This window comes from Coturnix japonica, chromosome 5 (assembly GCF_054131305.1).
Source record: "Coturnix japonica strain WE chromosome 5, WE-NBRP24, whole genome shotgun sequence".
Lineage (NCBI taxonomy): Eukaryota > Metazoa > Chordata > Aves > Galliformes > Phasianidae > Coturnix > Coturnix japonica.
Window position 1 is genome coordinate 19,112,081 of NC_140667.1, and position 21,761 is coordinate 19,133,841.

Genomic DNA, 21,761 nt, shown 5'->3' on the forward strand with positions numbered 1-21,761 from the left:
CATTTGAGCCCTATGAACATTGTGCCAACTCCTCTGCTGGTGAAAATGGTCATCTCTCATGGCACTGAAGTCCACACAGCTGTGTAGATTTTAATGCCAACCACGAACCTAACTCAGTTGCTGAGGATATTTGTTAAGGTTTTCTGCTCTACTAACATAAGCAAGACAAAACTACTTAGAACAGGACTACTTCCTTCCAAGAATGTTCCCCTAAGCCTTCATCGGCCTTTGTTCCTCTCCACTTCCCATTTGTTCCTCCTTAAGCAAAGAGAAAGTTTATCATTTTTCTTTTTCTGGAAAGGAAACAAGTTTTCTTACCTGTCTAACCGTAACTGGCAAGTTGTTCGCAATATGTCAACTATGCCCTCATTCTTCAACTGTTTACAACAGACACTAGTTGCAATAAAGCAGCCCGTCCTCCCGATGCCTGCACTAAGGGAGGAAAAAGGAGAGAGAGGCAGCAAAGATGTTAGAACGGCTTTGGAACTTTCATGTTAAACAAATGCCCTTCAACCACAGTCAAACTCTATTATCTCTTTCCTCCCTCCAAACTCTGATGGATGGGTGCTCTTGAATATGAAGCCTTAACTAAGGAAAGATAATAGCTCCAATGGAACAACACCATTCACACTGTGAGCCACTCACACAGAAAGGCTTCAGCTTTCTCTACTGCACATAGAGTGATAAAAATGGACTATGTGGGTACTGCCTCACGTAATGTCATTGAACTTGTAAAAATAAACAGTTAAGTACTGTTCCTTGGTTAGACGTGCTTTGAAGGCAACCATTGCTTTGAGAGCAACCTTTGCTTTGAGATTCTTAACCCTAACAGCTTCTTGGAAACTATTTTCATTCATATGTACAGTTAAAAACTCTAGCTTAAATTATTGGAGCTGACAGCAATATGATAAGTATGATTACATTTGCTCTCAAATCTGCATTCTAGTAACTCTATGAATTAGTAAAGAGATATAAGAAATGCACCAAAAATCATCTCGTGAACACTTTTGTATTTGATTCAGCCTTTACTATGTGACCAGAACCGATTTGAGTCTGAGATGGCACAGTGCTATGAAAGCTGTGTATTCTTATCACCTTATAAAAAACTAAACAGCAAATTCTGACAGACCTTCTTATACATTAGATAATTGTAATTACCTGTAAGAAATCCTGCTTTCATTTAAATTGTGCTCAAGTCACAACACAAAAACACTGGCAACAAATATACAAGCAACAATGGAGCCTGCAGAGAGCTGCTGCTAGCAAACTCTTTTAACACTATTTTTCTTTGAGTGCATAGACTTTTAATTTAGTGTTTATAGTTGTTAGGAAAACCAAACTAGTATCAGATACATTAGAATTATTTTAATTATTATTACAGAATGATTGAGGCAATTCAATGGAGATTTGCTGGATGAGTGTACTCCTGAAGAGCTGATCTCAGTCTTCAAGTAACTGTGATGGTAATATTTACATGATCTAAAGATTTCCTAGAAAATGTCATGCAAAATTAGGTGAAATTCCTTACAGAAACTCCAAAGGCATGTTTGGCAAAATGTACTTTTACTGAAATTATGGAAAATTATCCTGATAGCATTAGTACATTACATACCAGACTTCTCTTTATTTATCTGCAGTAACTGTTTTGAGAATTGAGTTGTGGTATTCAAGTAATCACATTTAATCTTCCTAAATACTAGCAAAACAAGACTTGTTTTTAGTCCTCTTTGAAAATGTATATATATTATTATTTTAGGTTCTCATTTTTTTCTGCTTTCATGCATCTTCCTACTCAGTTTCACCCACAGTATGTTTAGTTTTGGTAAAGTGGCACTTTTAAGATCATCAAATGCATATATTTCTGGTAAAGCAAATGAAACAAGGGGGTTGTTACTTAAAACTAAGCAAACAACAACAACAGCTTCTGTCTGCAGCTCAATCTGTATCTGCATGCAACAGAAAAATGTCATTAAATTTTAGAAGTTCCAAGAAAATTTAAAGCATTTGGACCAGATCTCCTTCACATCTCTGACCAATGGTTCAACATGGCAGCATCTAAAGCAGGCTACTGTATGCAAACAAAGCAGTCCTTAGAGTTTGCATACAATGCTTATTCACCTGCAGTGAACAATCACTGGAGCGTTCTTCTCTTCTGCACTCTGCATTGCCTCTTCCACTTCCAATACTAGTTGTAACAGAGGAGGAGCCTGATCTGGTGTCTTCTGGTCTGGCCAAGATGTGTACCAGTAATGTTTCAGGTTTCTGACTTCTTCTCCTTTCTGCAGTGCAGTTAAGACAAACATCACAAAGGTTTTTTCAAAATTCCAATTTTAAAGTCATGCTGAAAATTAAACTTTCAGAATAAGATGAGTAAACCTATGCTAAAGGAAACAACAGATGCAAATGACAAACCACATAGCACAGAAATCTGGACTTCAAAGACTGCATCTACACTTCAGCAAACTGCTTCAAAAAATAATAAATCCCCCCCCCCCTTCCCTGAAGTACTCTGCTCTTTTAGCGCCAAGAGCTGTGTGCAAAACAGTCTGTTCCCTCTTGACAGATTCATTCAGCAGAGCTGGAGCTGTACTTGTGACATAATTGCTTTCATAATGTATTTGACAGGCGGAGAGCCAGGAACCATATCTTTGTCTTTGATAGCTAGCTAGCTAGATGAGGGATAAGAGATAGGAAATTATTTTTCTCTCTTTTCTGACAGACAGACTCTTACCAGTTTCCTGTCACTTACACTCCTCTCTTAGACATGGTGACAGATTCAGAGACACTGGAAGGCGAGAATTATATCTAGCTGCAGTCCGGGGCTTCTTATGAGATACGTCTGATTCCCTCCCTCTGAGTTCCAAGCACGGTCATGAATATAGAGAATGTGCCTTTTACCTTTTCTGAGTGCCAAGCAGCACTCAGTGCTTCTGGTTCTGTTCAAAGTGACATCCTTTTGCATGATTTCTAAAGGTGCCAAACAGTAACATACAGCTCAAGGAATCTGTCTTACTCATTCAGTCCTTGTATAAATCCTTTGGCACAGGACTACACAAAATATCTTCACAAGATCCAGAAAGTTATGTGTTAGTTTCCACCTTTCCTCAGACACATGGCCAAATAAGTTTAGGATGGGTAGGGGTGGGAGGAGAACAGAAAATTTGACACAGAGAACTGGAAATAGTTTTTGTCATCTAGACTCTAAAGTCCCTATGACTTTCAGTCAATGGATGATGAAAGTGCTCCATGACTGCCACCTTCCATCCTTCTCCTGGGCTGGAGAAACTCTGCATAGCTTCACTGTTAATCTAGATTAGGGAAATTATCTAATTAAAGATTCTTTTTCAAATGGATCAACTTTCCCCTTTGGCTTAAGACACAATTAAAATGTGACCAGTTTTGTGAGTTACCAGCATTCCATCAGAATTAAGCTGTATATTGTTCTTGCTGCTACACTGTACGTTTGGGATAATTTCTATTTTAGGCCAGGACAAGTCTGCAGCAGACCTGTAACTATTATTTACTTCCTGTTTGTTGGAAACCATGATTTTTTCCTTGCTACTTTCACTAAAAGCATGAGTGACAGATCTTCCACTGTCTCAGTCCCAACATGAGATTTCATATGCTGGCATTCTGCCTATTAGCATATGGCTGAAGAGACTTGAAAATGCTTGGTAAAAGGAAGCTTTTTTCAGCTTGGAAAGAAATTGCATTGTTATATTGAAGTCAGGTAGATTATGTAGATGGAGGATATGCAGAGGTTATGTAAATACACTGTTTTAATTAAAACTCATAGGTTGAGATTCTAAAATATTGCAAATAAAACAGTTGTAAAATAGGATTCTGGTACGTTAGGCTAAGTAGCATCTGAGTACTTAAGTAAAAGTAAGCTTCCATTTAAGCTCTCCGTCCACAAGATAATCGAACTGCTTCTGCTAAGTAAAACTACATGAATAATTGGAAAAATACTACGCTTAGAATGTTGTAGTGAAAAGTGTTTATAAAGGTCATGAACAGTTTTTGTATCTTAGAGTGGTATGATTCCTTAAAACATCTTCAAAGTAAAGTCAGCCAGATTGCTTAAAGATCTTAAAGAGGGTTCTGCCATGGGGACATGTTATTGACACACTACTGATATGTTATGCAGGCCAGCAGTTTTACCATGGAGGGAAAGTGAAGAAACAACAACAACAAAACTCTTTTTATCAGTTCTCAACACCCCCATTTCTTGTCAGCAGCACAGAAGTCGTTTTAGGTAAAAACAGCTAGTGGGCATCCACCAGCATCCTAATGATGCTCATAAAGAAATATAGTCTGAATGTTTCCTAGGGGTCTCCTGCTACAAACATTATAAAATCTTATGCAAGTCTAAATTCCCTATTAGTAATCAATAACCCCTCGCCTAAGTCCACAGACCAAAGAATATACAAGCCTCTGAATTTCCCAGAACATCACCGAAGAGCTCAGTGGGTTATTCCATAAGTGTTATCTGTATTATGAATTGCAAATATTGGTAAGAAGCTCTCAGTGGACCAACATATCAATATAAATGACCAGTCATAAAATTACAGAATCACAGAACACCCTCAGTTGTAAGGGACCCATTTGGAACATGGAGTCCAAATCCTAGCTCCAGAGAGAGCCACCCAAAATTCAAACCCTATGTCTGAGACTGCTGTCCATATGCTTGTTGAATGCTAGCAACTTGGTGCTGTCATCACTACCCTGGGTAACCCGTTTCAGTGCCCTGCTACACTCTGGTGAAGAATCTTTCCCAAATCCCCAACCAGACCCTCCCCTGATGCAACTTCATGCTGTTCCTTTGGGTCCTGTCACTGTTATGAGAGAAGTGACCAGTCAGTGCAGAAGACACAGGCAGAATGAATCACCAATTTCTTCCACCAAGTAAAGCCTGTACTACTACAATTGGCCTGGAAGTGTTCAGATTGTACATATGCAGTCTAAATCTTAGACTGCCTACATTGTTGTAGTATTTGGGGAACTGGGCAGAGCTGCTGTAATTAAAAGTGAGATTTGTATGTTAGTATACTGTGCAGAAGATTTCTATACAGCTTTGTATTAACAGTCTTGTTTAAGAGTTTAGATAGTAAAGCTATTTTAAGTACATTTGAGTGATTTACCTTTAAGGTGATGAGCCTCAAACGATAATCATCTGCTTGTATGACTTGGTTGACTACAATTTCTATTCCTTCATACATGATCTGTTCCTCTGGCCAATATTCTGTGCATTTCTATGTGCAATAAAAAAATAAATCTAGTTAAGCAGACATCAAGGGAGGCTCATTTTTACCTCTCTGACAATGGATTTGTGAATGTGTAGATGAATATGAATGATAGTTGTTTCTATAATAAGTACATGCTTTCAATTTCTATACAGGCAACACATTTCTAGTGAATTTTGCTGCATTCATAACAGCTTGATAGCCTGATAAAACACACAGCTCAAGTAACAACTAACCACTTCTTTGAAATACATACACTATTATATTTATACAATTTATAAACATTCTCAAGCTTCAATAGAAAGGCCAGAAGTAATTTTGTTGGAGGGTCATTACTCTCAATATAATACTATCAGGCACATAGGTGTTGTACAAAAGAATGTTATTTGAGACACTGTGAGAATTCCATATCAGAGCTAAGTAACCAAAAGGATGCAATAGATGTGAGAGATATTGGACACATTTGGTGTTGTTAAAACATAGCCAAAGATGCAACTAGAACAAAGTGACAATTAGAGAAGCTGAAACTTTGGTTCATTTGCAAATCTGAACTGTGGTACTAATATACACAAATGGATGGGGATCTGTAACCACTTGAATCCTGCATGCTTTCTCTAAGGTAATCAATATGCAGAAGAGACAAGCACTTCGGCATGGCGTAGGGATTGTTTCATGGACAAGGAATGACATGAATGTGGAAGGGTCTAAGAAAAAGGCTCCCTCGAAATAAAGGAATAAGAAACTTCTTGTTATCATTGGAGAATGAGAACCTGCTGCTGGACAAGCCCAGTTAAAAGGACGGTTGAAAGCTTCCTCTCCTACACAACAGCATACAATCTTGAAGGAAGTTAAATCACACGTCCTCATCCATCAGAAACAATTCCATTTCGGGAGAAAGACTAACAGAAAAGTACCTTGTTACATTACTGAGTCAAAATGTGTGTGGGAGAAACAGTGCTGTTCCATCCGCACAGCACATCAGTTAATAACCTACTGGGAATGTGGCCCACTGTGTTTCTGTAAAATTATTTACGCAGATTGCGTTTTCACTTCCTCTCCTCTTAAACTGCGGAATCCATTGTAAAAATTGTCAAGTGCGCTAGCAGCTATCAATAGCACAGACATTGATGTGCTTAAAGGAAAGGAGTAAGATTGCCCACTCATTTCTGTGGGCTGTCTGTCAGTTTGGATTAGACGTGACAGAGGGCTGAGATACAGAACTCTGCATATGTACATTAGCAAAGCCACTGCACTGGGCAGGAACACAAAGTCATAGCAGAACAGAGGTTTTGGTCTTGAATCTATGTACTTTTGTAACTTTTGATTTATATGCAGTATGGAAAAAAGCAAGTGAATATAGGAGACACTCACATGACTTACCCTATATTCATGGCCAAGATTCCTGACACTTTTTAATTTTTATACTAAAGTTATCAGAACAGATTCATCAGCTCTGTTCCTATCTATAGGCTTCAGCAAGCTCCCCTCATATATAGTGCAACAGCACTGCAGTGCACTGCTTTTCACAGTGTGGGTAAGTGGAAATTAGATAAAATGCTATTTTGTATTCCTGCTATTCAATCTTGCTATGAAAACTATAGTGGAAGGAATTCTCAGCAAATACATCATTCAGGAACAAAGTCCTCTCTATTTCTTTTCTTTTTTTTTTTTTTTTTTTTCCCCTTCTCAAACCTGAAAGCAATTCTGGTACATTATTTCAACATTTCAACATCTCATTTGCCTCAACTTGGAAACTGTGATCAATAAGCAAGTTATGACTTCAGCACTACCTTCATGTAGAAACAGATGTAAGTTTAAAATGTTAGTACAGTAAAACATTCAGAACAGCAACATAGTATATTTTGTATCAATAGTGCCCTGAGAGGAGGCAGCCAATCAGACAGCTGAAATAACAGATGTTTTTTTTTTAAACTTACAAAGCATGTTAACTCTGTATCAGTCTTGTTCACATTTATTTATTTTTTTCTCCACTGAAAATCATGCTGAAGTGATTTACTCCACACCTGGTGAAAGTTAAAGGTTTGTGCAAGTGCACAGTGATTGTCACTAGGATTCCACCTTGCACTTAAGGCTGTCTGCATGTCTGTATTCTTGGGCTTTATGTTTGCAAATGGAGTTCAGTTTGGGAAGACTTCAGGTCATCTGGGAGAGGAAAACTGGCAAAACCAGTAGGCTAAGTCAGATGGCAAAACAAGACTTTCAGTAAATTAAACTGAAAGAGGAGAAGACAACATTTGCGCTAGTCCTAAATAATTTAATTCTTGTTCTGCTTGTTGAGGCCACTGAACTAAGTTCACTTATTTTCACAGGCTTAGCATCTGTGCCAAAAATACATCCAGAGTACAGAAGAATACATACTATATGTAACACCGTTACCTCATTCATCTCTTCTATATTGGTAATCATGACAATGATGGGAGAACGCTCCTGCCACACCATTCTCCAGAAATCACTGACAGTGTTAACTATTGGTCCCTGAGTAGCAATATAGACCTTTTCCTCGCCTCCATAGCCCTGCCAAGAAAATGACAAGTGATCAGTTTTGATAGGGATGTCCACTCCCAACCTTGAAGGTTCTGTTTTTAAAAGCCAGTTGGAATGAAGACTCTGCAAAATCAGTTCTCCTTCTCTCCTGCACATATGTACATAGAGCAAAAGCACAATATGGTGTCGTAGCTCCAGCAATGAGATTCGAGATCCATGAAGTAACTCTAGCCAGGTCAACACACTTACTGAGGCCTATCTTCCAGCACGCAGTTCAGATCAACTGACTAGCTGTTTGCATCAAGAAGGGCAGAACTATATTTTATTATATTATTATACTTGCACTTGGAGATTTAGTTTTCAGTTAATGAAAGCAGGAGAGAGCAATCAGATCAGCTACTATGCCTTTAAAAGTAAGTGGATGCTGCAAATCTGTTTACATTAATATTGGCTAATGGAGGCCAAGCAGACAGACTGCTGAGCTCTTACCCTGATGTAGTTAGCATTGATGTAAGAGCTAAGGGGGTCGTCCTGATCAGCCGAGGTAAGGCACACTCTGCTGTGAGGATCTGAAATGTGTAAACAGATAAGCAATAGTTTATCATTTGCTGATAGAGGAGAAAGAGAGATACAAGATCATTTTGTACAGAGAGACATTTACACACATTCATGGTCATTGGAACAGATGTCAGCGACCTTGGGAAGATCCAGTGTTAAAACGTTAAGGCAAAACAAGGTGAAGAGTGATTGGGGTCACTTAGCTTTCTTTGATAATTTTACCCACTCTGAAGCTTGTTTAATTCTTCCTGTTGTAGAATCAGTGAGCCACAGTGACTCTAGAGCAGTATTAATTCCCTTTACCAGTACTACTTTGCAAACAGCAACAGTGCACCACCAAGAGAATATAAAAACAAACAACAGATAATATCTCTGTTAAAAAATAAAATGGAGCCTGCTCAAAAACCAGGACAAAATAATAAACATGCAAAAAAAGTGTGATATTGGGTCAAGCAAAAAGGACCAAGCACACAGTAGTTCCTACTGTACTATAACACACTCGGTGTAAACACTGTCCTCACACAGATCTGATTCATGTTATCTATTATAAGATATTAGAGTCACAATATTATGTGATCTACAAAGCAACATATTAACAGAGATATTGTTTTATAAAACAGAAGTACTGAAACTACTGAGTTCCTCTGCAATACAGGTCCTTCCCAATTCACCTCCCCAGTGCTGGGGAGACAATGAGATAGGAGATGGTCTGCTTTTTAATGACTAATTATTAAAGCCCAGAACAAGTTGCACCACAAAAAGGCAACACTAGATGCCAGACATTTAAATCTTACTGGACTGGGTAGTGAGGTGCCTTGTATAAAGTCCCTCTGTGTGGGTTTTATGAAGCCTGCTCAAGCTCAAGTAACGACTACATGATTTTCCCCCTTCTAAGAACAGCAATATGTTGTCCAGCACATAGTGGATCTGTAGCAAGAAATAAAAGTACTCTATCAAGTAAATTAACAAGTGCCACAGACTTCTAAACGAGGGCTTCTTTTGGTATTCAGCTACAGTAGAACTTGAGTTACTTTTCAGTGTGGACTGTTACACCTATACCCATGTATAGGTAAATAATAGTAAAATACTATTATTTAGTGTAAATGCTAAGTATAATACCTGGCTTGTGATTTTTCTGTTAATGTAGTATTTATTTTACAATAGTATGTTAATGAACAATTCTATTTTGTTCAAGAGAAGCCTACTTGTACATCACTGATAAAAGATTTAGCATGGTTCTGAGAAAACAACTGAGCTGAATTGCAACTCTAAGAAACATATAAACAGGTATAACTTGTGCTTTTTAAAAAGTTATAACACTTCAGTTTTGTGAGAATGTGTGGCATGAATTTCATATTTTCAATACAGAGGCATTTGTGCAGAGGCTGTGGATGCCCCGTCTGTGGAAGTATTCAAGGCCAGGTTGGATGGGACCCTGTGCAATGCAATCTAGTACTTGATCTTGAGGCTGCAACAGTGTCTTTTGTATGGGGGTTGGAAGCTGATGATCCTTGAGGACCCTTCCAATTCAAGCCATTCTATTATTTAAGCAAAACCAAACTGAACTCCTAACAAACAAGACAACATTATGCCTATAAAACAAATAAGCAAACAACTCCAACACAAACTGCACCAGTCTGTAAACTCAGAGAAACCATATGACATGTTAGTTCATTTTCCCTCACAATCTCTTTTGTGAACTGTTTGTTTTTATACCACGTTGGGCATTTTAGAGAAATTGTCTGAAGTTACTGAAATGTTCTGCACAAACTTAAAATGGTTAAAAAAAGCAATAGAGAAATTAAAACCAAAAAGTCAATCTAGACGTTACTCTTGATAAAAAGACTGATAAAATGAGTCTGATACAGAACCGTTTCTGGAATTCTCTAACAAGGCTCTTTTCTGTTTAATCAAAAAGTGCCAGGAAATACCCTTGAGGAAAGTTATAATTTTCAAGGAACTCACACAGGGCTCTTCCCAGAAGAGGACTGTCTGCTAAAAAGCAGCTTCAAACTTATGAAATATCCACACCAACCTTCTTAGCTTGGCATTTTTCCAGAACTACCCTTCTCTCATCCAAAAATCACCTACTAACTCTTTTCACTACCAGTTGTGAGATTTGAGAATCTGCAAAAATAATTTACTATGAAATAAATATAAATTAGATTAATTATAGACTATTATCATGTCTCTCACTTACTACAATTAACTTGAGGGTTGCAGGAAACATATCATTATGATAAATGACTGCTTACCTTGTAATGATAACTCTCAGAATTGCTTCTAGAGATGTAGCTGGCAAAGCAATCTTAGTTATTTTCAGGTTTTTGTATTAGGAGTTTCAATCTGGTTTGGTAATCAAGCCCGTGCTGTTCCCTAGGATAATCAGTTGCTCAAGATAGTTCTGTGGCAGCTTGTTCAGCAGTTCCTGCCAGTAGTGCTGTCTGCATTTAGAGCTTGGAGGAACACTAGGTTGATGCACAAGGCTGAGCAGGCTACATTTGGAACAGGCTACTCAGAAACCAGTCAGTGGATGGTCGAAATACGAAAAGCACTGAACTCCCTCCTCATCGTGCCTTCAATTCCCTCCCCTGCTTTGTGCATGAATAATTTACTGGGATCACCAGCTTTTAATTGTGAAGTTTAAACAGGATTTTTTTTTTGTAATGCTTGGCAATGGCAGCATCATATCCTTCAAAATGGAAGTAGACGGATAAAAGTGAACATGGTCAGCCCTTTTCACTATTTAAATACACCAAGCCATCCCCTGATCACAGCCAGGAACATAATATTGCATCGACTGATGGTTACTGAATTCAGGAAAAAAAATCTAGCATCTAGTTGGGTGTTTTATACTTCTGGTCTAAGGTGTAGTACAAAGTTGTCAGAAGGGTAGTGCACACAGAATCGTGGGCTGCAGTTAGCTGGAGTTGAAAATCCAGGTTAAAAACAACGACAACAAAACAAAAAAAAAACAACACCCCACACACTTTTTCCGGATCTATTTCCAATCCAGATTCATTGAATAAAACAATAGCTAAACACGTGTTTTTTACTTCTCTGAACTTACCTTCGCTAATGTGACACTGAATAATTTGGTCTTTGCAAATAAAGGTAACTGTGGCTAATAGTGGCATTTTCCAACAGCAGCTTTCAACAAAAAGGAGGTGCAACATCTAATTGCATCTTCAGCTAATTTACCAGGGAAAATTTTGATTTTCCCAAAATTTTTGTACCAGAATGATTCTTAGAACTCCTACCCTTGGCTACAAATAAAAATAAGAGAAAATAAATACTTGGATTTTCTTTAATATCTTAATGCCAGCAGATCAGCTCCTGATACTTCAAAATGCCAAGTGAGAGCATGAGTCTGAGAAAAACATTACTCAAGAAAATAATGTTGATAGAACATAGACCTCCTACAGGAGTTTACTAGAGAAACCACTAAGTAGCATCTGAATAAACACGCCAATTTCTTGGACAGAGATTGTAAATAGCACTAAATGATGTGTTCCTAGTAACTTTAAAACTTAAGTACAAATTATATTCTGTCAATGTTCATGTTTCTGTTCATGCTCTGTATGCCCTTTGAAACTTGATTTATACTTCGTAGCCACACTGCTGCTTCATAAACATGGTATTTGGACAATACAGCACACTTGATGTATCCTGGAGAGTGCAAAACCTTCCAGCACATGGAACAGACCAACATGTTTTAGTGTCTTAAAAAGCAGGAAACTTACTTGGAAGAATTGTTTTGTAGCGATTCTTCCGCACCAGGCCTGGAATATCATATTCCTTTGGATCAACAAAGTTCATTGGAATTTCCTGCTCAAAAAAGCACAGAGTATGCTGTCATTAGATAATCATTAGATTTGCAAGAGGAATTAAAAAAAAACCTATTACGTCCTGCCTGTTAGGGATGCAAAGTGATGAAGTCAACTGGGACATATGGTACGGTACTTCTTCTAGCAACTTACCACTAAAATATGACTGATGTTTACTTTTGCTGTCACTGGCTTTCTTTTCTAAAATCCTTAATACTAAAATGCTCACAGTGACTAATTCATTGAATAATATGCGAGACAGCATTATGTTACCTCTTAATATTATTAGAACTGAATTGCAAGTGTAGGCACAGAACTAAGCTAAACGTGGTACGTAAGATACTTTATTCCAAAAGTGACGGACCTCAGACACCATCCTTTCTGACTCATACTCCTTCCTCTCTGAAGGTGGAAGGAAGTAATCTGCTAGTGACACTCACGAGCAACAAAAGATGACACACACTATGACAGGTAGGTGTACTGACCTGATACTACAGAGCTAGGCAGGAGTGTGTATCATATTTTTGCTCACTACATTCTACAGCTCCATGGGTAAGGACAGGTGTTAAGGGATTACCTGCTCTCTACATTACCATTCTAAAGGAAACACAAAAATAGAGGGGTTTGTTATTCTCCAGAGCTCATCTCCTGCAATTATGTGGCCACTGACTGCCAGGGACAAACAAGACTTTCCATCAGCTGGTTACAGTAGGCATGTGATAAGATAGGATGCATAAGTCAGTCTCAACAGAAAAGCAGATCATAGAGATTGGAAGCAGAGCTGAACTGTACAGTTGCAGAACACAATTTGAGAGGCCAGTAGTACTGAACATACTGGTGGCAAAGTCTGGGAATTCAGATAAGCAGAGATGTTAAATTCTGAAACTTTAGAAGATTATCTGTATTCCGTCTCTTATATAGTACTGAGCATACTTGCTGGCCTTAAGGAGAAACAATTAATGATAAAATGTCTGATGGAAGTAGTTTCCTCTCAATTTGAGAAGCAGCACGGGAATGAGGTCTTCAGGTTTTCCTTCTTTGCTACATGGTACTTAATCACTGAAAAATCAACTTGAGTCACGCTTATGGTCTCTTTTGGAACTTACTCATTCACCACTTGAATTCTTGTTAAAAATCAAAGGAACTTTGACTGAGTAATTAAGAACTCTCAACGTTTTAAGAATTTCAGGACTTAGCTGTTCAAATGACAAATATGACTTTTTTTCCCCAAAGTGAAACACAACTACTTGCTTGGTCATGGATCTACGCTTTGAAAACCAGCAGATTTGACATACTCAAAACATAAGCTGCAGATCTGGTGATAATTGTTTCACATAAACTAGATTTTTACTTTTATTTACACAAATGAAATTATGATTAAATGACATTTTTATCTGCATAAGGAAAATTAATTCAAAGACAGGAAACACTCTCCTACTTCTAAATATCATTTTCTTTGCTTGAAGTCCACAGTAAGCTTCAGAGACTGTACAAATTGCACGTGGACATCTTCAGCAGTCAACTCATGCACTCACTAAGTGAATATTTCTCCATTTGAACAAATAAAACATATTTTAAAAGAATCAGAAGTTGCCTACTTTTCTGCTGCTGCTTTTCTTCATCTTGTATAGCACACTATGCAAGTTCTAACAACACAGATAAGTCATCCTGTTTTAAAACACCAGTCCAATCTCTCCCATCTCAGAGTCTTAAGAGCAAATGACATTTGAAGAGTCATGGCGGAGGCAGGCTGAAAGGGGTGCTATACTGCAAAACATCATCTTCCTCCCACTCTGCTGCAATTCTGTGCTTAAGAGAATATTTGAGCAGGCAGCATTAACTGCATCAGCTCTTGATCAGATGTTCTGAAATACTCTAGCATGCAAAGACAGCATCCTGGTTGCCTCTCATCTCATGCAGCCCCGTCTAGTAGACATAACACTCCTAGGCTCTGCAGCATTTTTATTTATTTATTTTTGTTAGTTACAAACAATGACTGTGACAGAGACTCAAGCAGCTAGGGAAGAGATGCAAACGAAATGCAAAGCCAGTGTGTTCACTACATTGAAATACATCTGGTCCTTATCCTAATCTAATTACTGGTACAAATCAAATTTTCACCTCCTTGCTTAGTCTCTGTAGATATTTTTTTTTTTGCCCTCAAATAAGGCTGAGTTCTTTCTCTCAAGTAACAGTGGACAGAATGAAAGAAGGAAATATACGTACTTCAGAATCCTAAGGGCAACCAACAGAGCAATTAACAGCTAGTAAAATACTAGTTTTTTTCTGCACGAAAATTAAGACATACTTTTTAAGGCTCTAGATGACTGACCTAGCCATTCTGCGCTTCAGACATCCGGAGAATGTTCAGGTGAGTTGGAACAAAGGTTCATGCCAAGCATTCAAGAACAAAGAGCATGCATTTGGACTAATTTAATGCCTAAGGTGACTCAAAATTTCAAGAAGCAATGTCTATACCAAACTAGGCTTTTCCGTATATAGTGAAAACTTTGATTTTTTTATCAGAAAGTAATATATTGAGGACAAGAAGAAAAAAGTCTGGTGAAAATAAGACTTTGCAGTTATTTCCAAAATCACCTCTGCAGTTTTTAAGTGACAAGTTCACTTAAGGCTCTCGGACAACACCATTCTTCTGATGGACGATGGATTTCAGGTTTTGATTCAATGCTTCACTAATGGAAGTGGAATTCATATGTATTAATTTTAGTCCCCCAGTAAATATTTGCAAGGCTCATGGAAAACAGACAACAACCCATTTTTTAGATGCTCCTAGAAGAGTCAGATACTCACAAAGAATTCTGCCTGGAGTATGAATGGATCCAGAGCCTTCTTGTGCAGTTCCTCTTCAGTAAGAATATTTGATGCTGATTGGAGATATTCTTGTGCTGACTGTTCCCGTGGTGACATGATATAGCCAAAACCTTGCTCAGAACAGCCTGGGGTACACATATCTAGCGTGAGTGAAACATTGGAACCCCTCCTGCAAAACAGAGCAATCAGTTTGTTTACCACAGTACAGGCTGACCTATCACTGCCAGTATACATCATCAATGGATACAGTTCTGACGAAAGTAACTTTTAAAAACTGGTGATGCTTCTTGCATAGATAAGAAGATCATTTTGTACACTGGCATGTGAAGGTCAGTAGTGTCAAAAGCCAGCACTGTCAAAGCATTGTCTATAATAAGGCAACTGCATTTTGTTACCCAAACAGAAGCAACCTGTTTGTCAAAGGCACTGAGCAGACAACTGCAGGAAGTTTTCATACTTGCATAGATCACACAATACTTTTGAAAAGCTAGAGACAGACTGACAAGTAGGATCTAGATTTTCACCTGTGATATCTTAGTTTTGTTCAAGCCAGATCCTACTGAATAACCATCTCTTAATATCCAAGTCAATATCAGCAAGGTGAGATCTTGGAATAAACATTACAGTTCAACATGAATAAATACATGAGATGCTAAGCATAACAATGAATAATTATTCTATCTAAAAAGTTCTCTTTCTATAACAGAATATCACGAGAAGGATAAAAAGAAGGTCCCGGTATTTCAACAATTTAGAGCATACCTGTTTATAACGTGCAGAATTTTTAGTAGCATTTATGCAAGTTAGCTACACAACAAAACAAAAAAGTCAAAATACCAGCACCATTTATTGAAAATTTGTAAAGCATTTCTGAGCTTCTGTCATTCTCAAGTCATAGACAAAGAAAGATGCAAGTGCCATCAATGAATCTATTTTCAAACATCTTTAACATAATAACATCACACAATATGATGATTAATGGATTTAATGTTCTATACATCCACTCAGTAGACCTGTTTTTGATGACTCACTCACCTGGCAAAATCTACTTGGGAGATGTTTGCAGGAGCTGCTCAAAAAACATGTACACACACAAGGATGACCAGCTCACAGAGAAATGGGTAGAAGTTGTTACTTGGATCACAGCCCTTTTCTAGATTCAGGAGTTTTTCCAAAAGAATGTGCAGCCAGCCTCCTGCTAAGATTCACAGTTATGGGTAAATGATTATGGATGAAACATGACCACTAGTGGTAAACACTGAACTTCTAGTGGCGCTTTTCAAAATATTTTGACCTATCCTTCCCTGTGCTGTTAAACAACTAACTACATCCCTCCCCAGAAATAACTGCATTTGATAACAAATGCTTTCAGTTCTTTTAAGGTAGCAGAGGCTACACACAAAGATATCAGAACTACTTCAGCATAGGAAATGAGATTGTCTCTTCAAGAATAACATTCAGTGCTCTTTGAACTTAGCTAGTAATTAATTGCCTTGTTAATGGTGTAGGTGGTTAAGAATGAGATGGAAGAAAGATTGAGAAGGAGGATGGATTAACAAGGAGAAAAAAAAAAAAAAAAAAAGGGGTAGGTAGATAATTTAACACAGCACTACCACAAGGGAAGAGGGACCAATGCTTGATGTAAATGAAATCTGTCTGAGCACAGCCCAAACCTGAAATGATGTCTGGTTTCACAAGCACCTGTATATTTTGAAAAAAGAAGTTTATTTTACATCTTAGTGCACACATTCTACCTACTGAGAGAGCTTCACAAAGCTGCTATCCCACTTCACATCTCTTCTGCCTTGATTTTTTAACTGTAATTCAATACTTAATATGCACTACTTTTCTTGAAAGAGTGAGCAACTTTCTTGAAGAATAGCTGCCACACAAGAGGAAACGTAAGCATTTTTAAAAAGAGACAGGTGGAAAGAGATTAGGAATGCTTCAAAGCACAAATGACTGACATATTTCAATCTTGCCCATAGTGGAGAACAACAAAACTGGAATATCATGTTTAAACCAGAAGAATGCAAAAAAGTAAGACATCTGAGAACATATGGTGTAAGCAAAAATAAAGTATGAGAAAAAACATTCTAAACATACACTATAATTAAAAAACCTCTGCTAAAACATTCTCTTAATTCGTCATGTGGACTCTGGAAACTCATAATTTGTTTAATTCATTTAAGTTCTGTCTTTTAAATTCTAGATATGATAATTATGGTTAACACTCCAATTAAGATGGAAGAACTGAAAGAAAGGCACACACTCCCTTATCTTGGTGAAGTGAAATAAAATCATCTTGTAGATCAAAGTTCAGTCCAACTCAATACTCAGTAAACTCTGTTGAGCGTTGCCTGTCCTCACATGCACACCCTGGAGTTCACATACATCTGAGCCTTTCAAAGTTTGCCCAGCACAAGTGACCCTTCTGCAATACGTATGAGCAAAGATGGAGAAATGCAACACAAAACAATACTGCATCACTCCTTTCTTCCTCTTGTCTAACAACTGCTCTTTCCCAGTTGTGAATCTCTCCAAGAAACTCTGTTGTCTTCTGGTTTAAGAAGTAAACACCAGCACACCCTAAAATTCCATGACTGGATTAAGTTCAAAGAAATTCATTCACATTTTGAATAACCCAATTCATATGAGAATCAGGGCAGACAGTTTGTACAATGGTTTGCTTTTGGAGTGAAGACCAATCCTTCAGTACAAGCAGCAGAAAAGAAGAATTAACAATATCCATCTTTCAGTCGTAAAAGATTTCACTGCTCTGCAGTGAATTTCATGCTATACAGCTGCCATCTTGAGAAATGGCAAGGGACAGATCAAACAAATGGATCTCACCAAGGAAACAAGTGACACTTCTGCATAAGACCTGTTAAGTGCTATCTGGAAATTGCATGATTTTTGATTAACACGCTTTATATTCAGGAATGGACTGAAAACAGGCAGGCAATAAAGCAGAGGCTTAGCTTCAAAACCACATTTGAAAATGACATTCATGAAAGCAATAAAGCTTCCTACCAGGCACAGATCTATGCCCAGGAAATCTGAGACCAAGAGTTCCCCTGGTTCATTACATCTACCCTACCTTTCTTGCAAGCCCACGGATTTAACCGTTAGTGTAGCTGGATCTGTCTCCACTTTAATATCCATTACACAGTCAAAGACTGGGGTCTCTGGTACGGGATCCAAATCTAGGAAGTCATCCTCATTTTTATCTTCTGTCCACTCTGAGTACGTGAATGAAGGCTGCCGGCTCACAGACTGACGTCTGTCCTCCTGTTGCGGAAAGGGGGGGTCTGGACGAGCTCTGAGCAGATGCCAAAACTGGAGGAAACAAACATTTTAAAAAAACCTTTCTGGTTGATGCCAGTCCTTCCATACAACCCAGAGGATGGGTCATCAGGACAGCACCCTAATTCACTATAGTGTATCAGAATTGGATAGTATAAAAGAGGACAGGAACGTTCTATGCAGGAATAGCTTTGTGGTGTGTTACAAGGATTCAAATCTGCTTTCAGGCACAGAGGTTTCCACAGAGCTGAGCAGGCTCAGGAATACAGCGGAAGCAGAATGTGCTTGTGATCATCACATGCAAGCCAACATGACACCACTGCCCTTTTGTTCACTTGCTTACCTTTCACAGACTTGTTTACAAAATCAAAATGTACTGTGCTATTCCACAAACGACACCTCTCCTCACTTAATGTTCTTTTCCACCTAAAACGTAGATACACTTGATTTAAGGTAAACACCATTTTTCTGAGCTGCGCATCTTTAATTATCTGGTACTGTAGTCTAAATTCACGTATAAGCCAATCATTTTTTGTAGGTCTTAAGTCTGATGTAACTTGTTTGAGGCTCAGAACACCTAAATAATTTTTCTGCCATTGGTGAAGCATGTTTTGCAATGTAATTGTCAGATTTAAACATAATATAGTCATATAATAATAAATCCTGTGAAATTCTAGGACAAACACAATATTACAATTTAGTATTATACATTAATTAGGGGTTTGAAATGGTGTATACCTAAGAAAATATCTTACCATATTGTTTTGCACAAATATGTGGTAAGCTAAATGATTCTGAGATATTATCATTTGAGTGTTTAATCCTATGTAGAGATCTCAGATAAAAACATCAAGTTCTCTTCTGAATTCCAAAATTTGAAACATTAGGCCAATTTCATCCCTCCAGCATTGAAGCAGGAGCAGTATCATTCAGGCTAAGTGTCATGCAAAGTGTCCTGCACAGACAAATACCCTTTTGAAACTAAGCAGCAGCATTTTCCAAGGTAAATTCCCTTCTGTACTTTTCCTAAATGGCTTTTAAGTAGGCAGTTGAATCTAGAGAATATGCCAATAAAAAAGGTCAAATTTGTTTTGTTAATTTGTGCAGGGTTTTCAACAGAAATTCTTCCATAAGTCTTCACATGCTTTCATTCTCTAGACTCAGAGGAAGAAGTGAAGCAAGTTTTCATTTCTGTCTACAGTGAGTTTGAGAGATTGTTAGACTCTCACAAAGAAGCAGTATTCAGTTGACAGTTACTGCAAACAAAATGCTTTTGTTTCAGTTGATCAGAACAAGCAGCAATTACAAATGCAAAAAGAATCATGATTGATAAACTGATGTAAATTAGTGGCCTAGTCAAAAAAAAAAAAAAAAGCCTGCCCTTTGCTTCTGGCCTGCTGGGTAACAAGCAAGAAGCTTGAATATCTGATTCCATTTTTGTTCCCTAGGACACCTTCTAGAGTTTGGCAGTCCCATGGTACTAGCCATGACTTTTTCCACATACCAGAAGTCTAATTTCTAAGCATTTCACAATGTGAAGTGTTTATCTGCTCAGTAACTTGGTACTACTGGATAACACTGCTGTTACTCTGAAAAGCTGTTCACGGGGACTACAGCTCTGCACTGGTCCTCCACAACTGCTGGACCTTCACACAGTGCTACACAATGTACAAAACAGAGAGCATCACTAACACAAACCTCAAGCACACTACCCAGCCTATTATTTTCACTGTGACCAGTAAGCTTCCAATACATTCTGGTGTCTGGATATTCTCAGAAAAGCACATCAAACTTCAGCTGATATCTACTCTCTTGAATATTTTGCCCCATGTGAATCGTAGCCACAGATCACCTGATGCAAATAAGAACTACCATATGCACAGACAAGAAAGGGCTCCAGTTCTCCTCATCTTTCTTCTGAAAATCCTTTTCTCTGCACTGTTAGGTGTCCCATTAGTTATTGCTTTAAGATTAAGGCAACAAAGTAGCTCCATAAGAAAGCATTTATCCTCCCTTTCCTAGGTAGCTACTAAGGCATTAGTGTGAGTAATCACAGTTGCTAAATAAGAAAATACATAAGGTGTTTTAATTGATATGCCATCTAGCATGCATGTTAGCTAGAGACTAGTGTGTCAGGTCCATCAACAAAGAAAGAAGAGCACATTTGGGAATTAAATATTTAATTATTATGGCACTCCACAATATAAAACACCTCTTCAATGAGGCTTCTTCGCAACACGTCACTTAAAAACCATAGGAAAAACAGCAAAAACAACAAGCAAAATGAAACGAAAAATCCTTAGATGAGACAAAGAAGGAAACTGTCTTCATACAACTGTTGTCTACTAGGCTAGTATTTCAGAAATCCTGTTTAGGTATATCACTGCATCATTTCCAGTGTTCTGCTAATGACTATTTTACACTTATTCTTTAAACACTGGCAAAAAGAGATTTTTTCAAATTGCTGCTCAGCATGACCTGGGAAGAGGAGACAAAGGTATCAAGAAGGAAGAGATCAGGTTCATATGCTCTCTAATATGCTCTCCTAATGTCACTGTCAGAGAGAAGATAGTGGGAAAGATGAACCACTGCTCTGGCTGCACAGGGTGTGTATTGTGTTCCAGCGTTATAATACTGCAATTTTAAAGAGCAGCTACAAAGACGATGCAGCCAGACCCTTCATACAGCTGATACCACAAGGTACGATGGCCACAAGATACAGAATGGGAAATCAGGCATTAAAATAAACTTCTTCCCCAAGTGTGTCATACTGTTAAAGCATTGATATCTAGAGAGGTGATACATCTCCTTCCCTGGAGGTTTTCAAAACACATGTAGAAAAATGTTTGGCTACATTCCTAAGTGTTGCTAGCAGCCCTGCCTCAAACCAGATGTTGGATTAGCAAACTCAACTCCAGATGTCCCCTCCAACTAAAGTATGATTCTAAGATATACTTCATTACGTTGCATATCACTCAAACAGTATGCACATTGCATGACTTCAGCTTCCTGAGAGGCCTGAAAATATTCTGCTGTAAGGACAGAAGATGATTATTTTCTACCTGCATTCCCACCTGAACAGAATATAGAGGGGTAAGAAATGTCATATTCAATTATAGCTCCCTAAAATGAAAGAATTTTCCCCAGCCTTTCCATCTAATGCATTCCTTTGTGACATTTACACAGTGGAGAAAAGCAGTACAATCCTCCTGCTCCCCAGTGGTTGTCAGTTAACTAGGTTAATGGTAGTCATGCCACTAATCTTGTCCTGCACCTGGGGTCTTGGCCTATATCTATTTACAAGAGCATTACTCTGGTAAGTATACTGGTGCTCTGCAACAGCTCCTTCTACCATTTCAGACAACAGATGCTCTGCTTAAGGCAGCAACTTTAGATGGTTCCTTTACTGGACCACATGCTTTCTATTCTAAATGAAAACAACCAGCCCATCTGTAGATGAAGAAAATAAAAACTACCACTGTAATCCACA

The 21,761-nt window shown here is 38.1% G+C and overlaps 1 protein-coding gene across 26 annotated transcripts in view; it reads right to left on the minus strand.

Annotated features, from left to right (window-relative positions):
* PTPN5 (protein tyrosine phosphatase non-receptor type 5) overlaps positions 1–21,761 on the minus strand; it is a 74,293-nt gene that overhangs the window by 8,347 nt on the left and 44,185 nt on the right. For 19 of the 26 annotated variants that reach the window (XR_014946495.1, XR_014946487.1, XR_014946488.1 and 16 more), the window contains 8 exons: positions 18,066–18,304; positions 14,945–15,134; positions 12,050–12,134; positions 8,238–8,317; positions 7,641–7,778; positions 5,142–5,252; positions 2,119–2,279; positions 319–432 (listed from right to left, as the gene is read on the minus strand). Coding sequence is in view for 18 of the 26 variants with exons in the window: in XM_085548625.1 (XP_085404751.1) it covers positions 319–432; positions 2,119–2,279; positions 5,142–5,252; positions 7,641–7,778; positions 8,238–8,317; positions 12,050–12,134; positions 14,945–15,134; positions 18,066–18,304 (1,118 nt within the window). In the remaining 8 variants the exon portion in view is untranslated. Of the gene's footprint in view, positions 1–318; positions 433–2,118; positions 2,280–5,141; positions 5,253–7,640; positions 7,779–8,237; positions 8,318–12,049; positions 12,135–14,944; positions 15,135–16,000; positions 16,161–18,065; positions 18,305–18,614; positions 18,698–21,761 lie in introns of those variants that run through there. The other 7 variants (XM_085548634.1, XM_085548637.1, XM_085548636.1 and 4 more) reach the window with 4 other exon arrangements.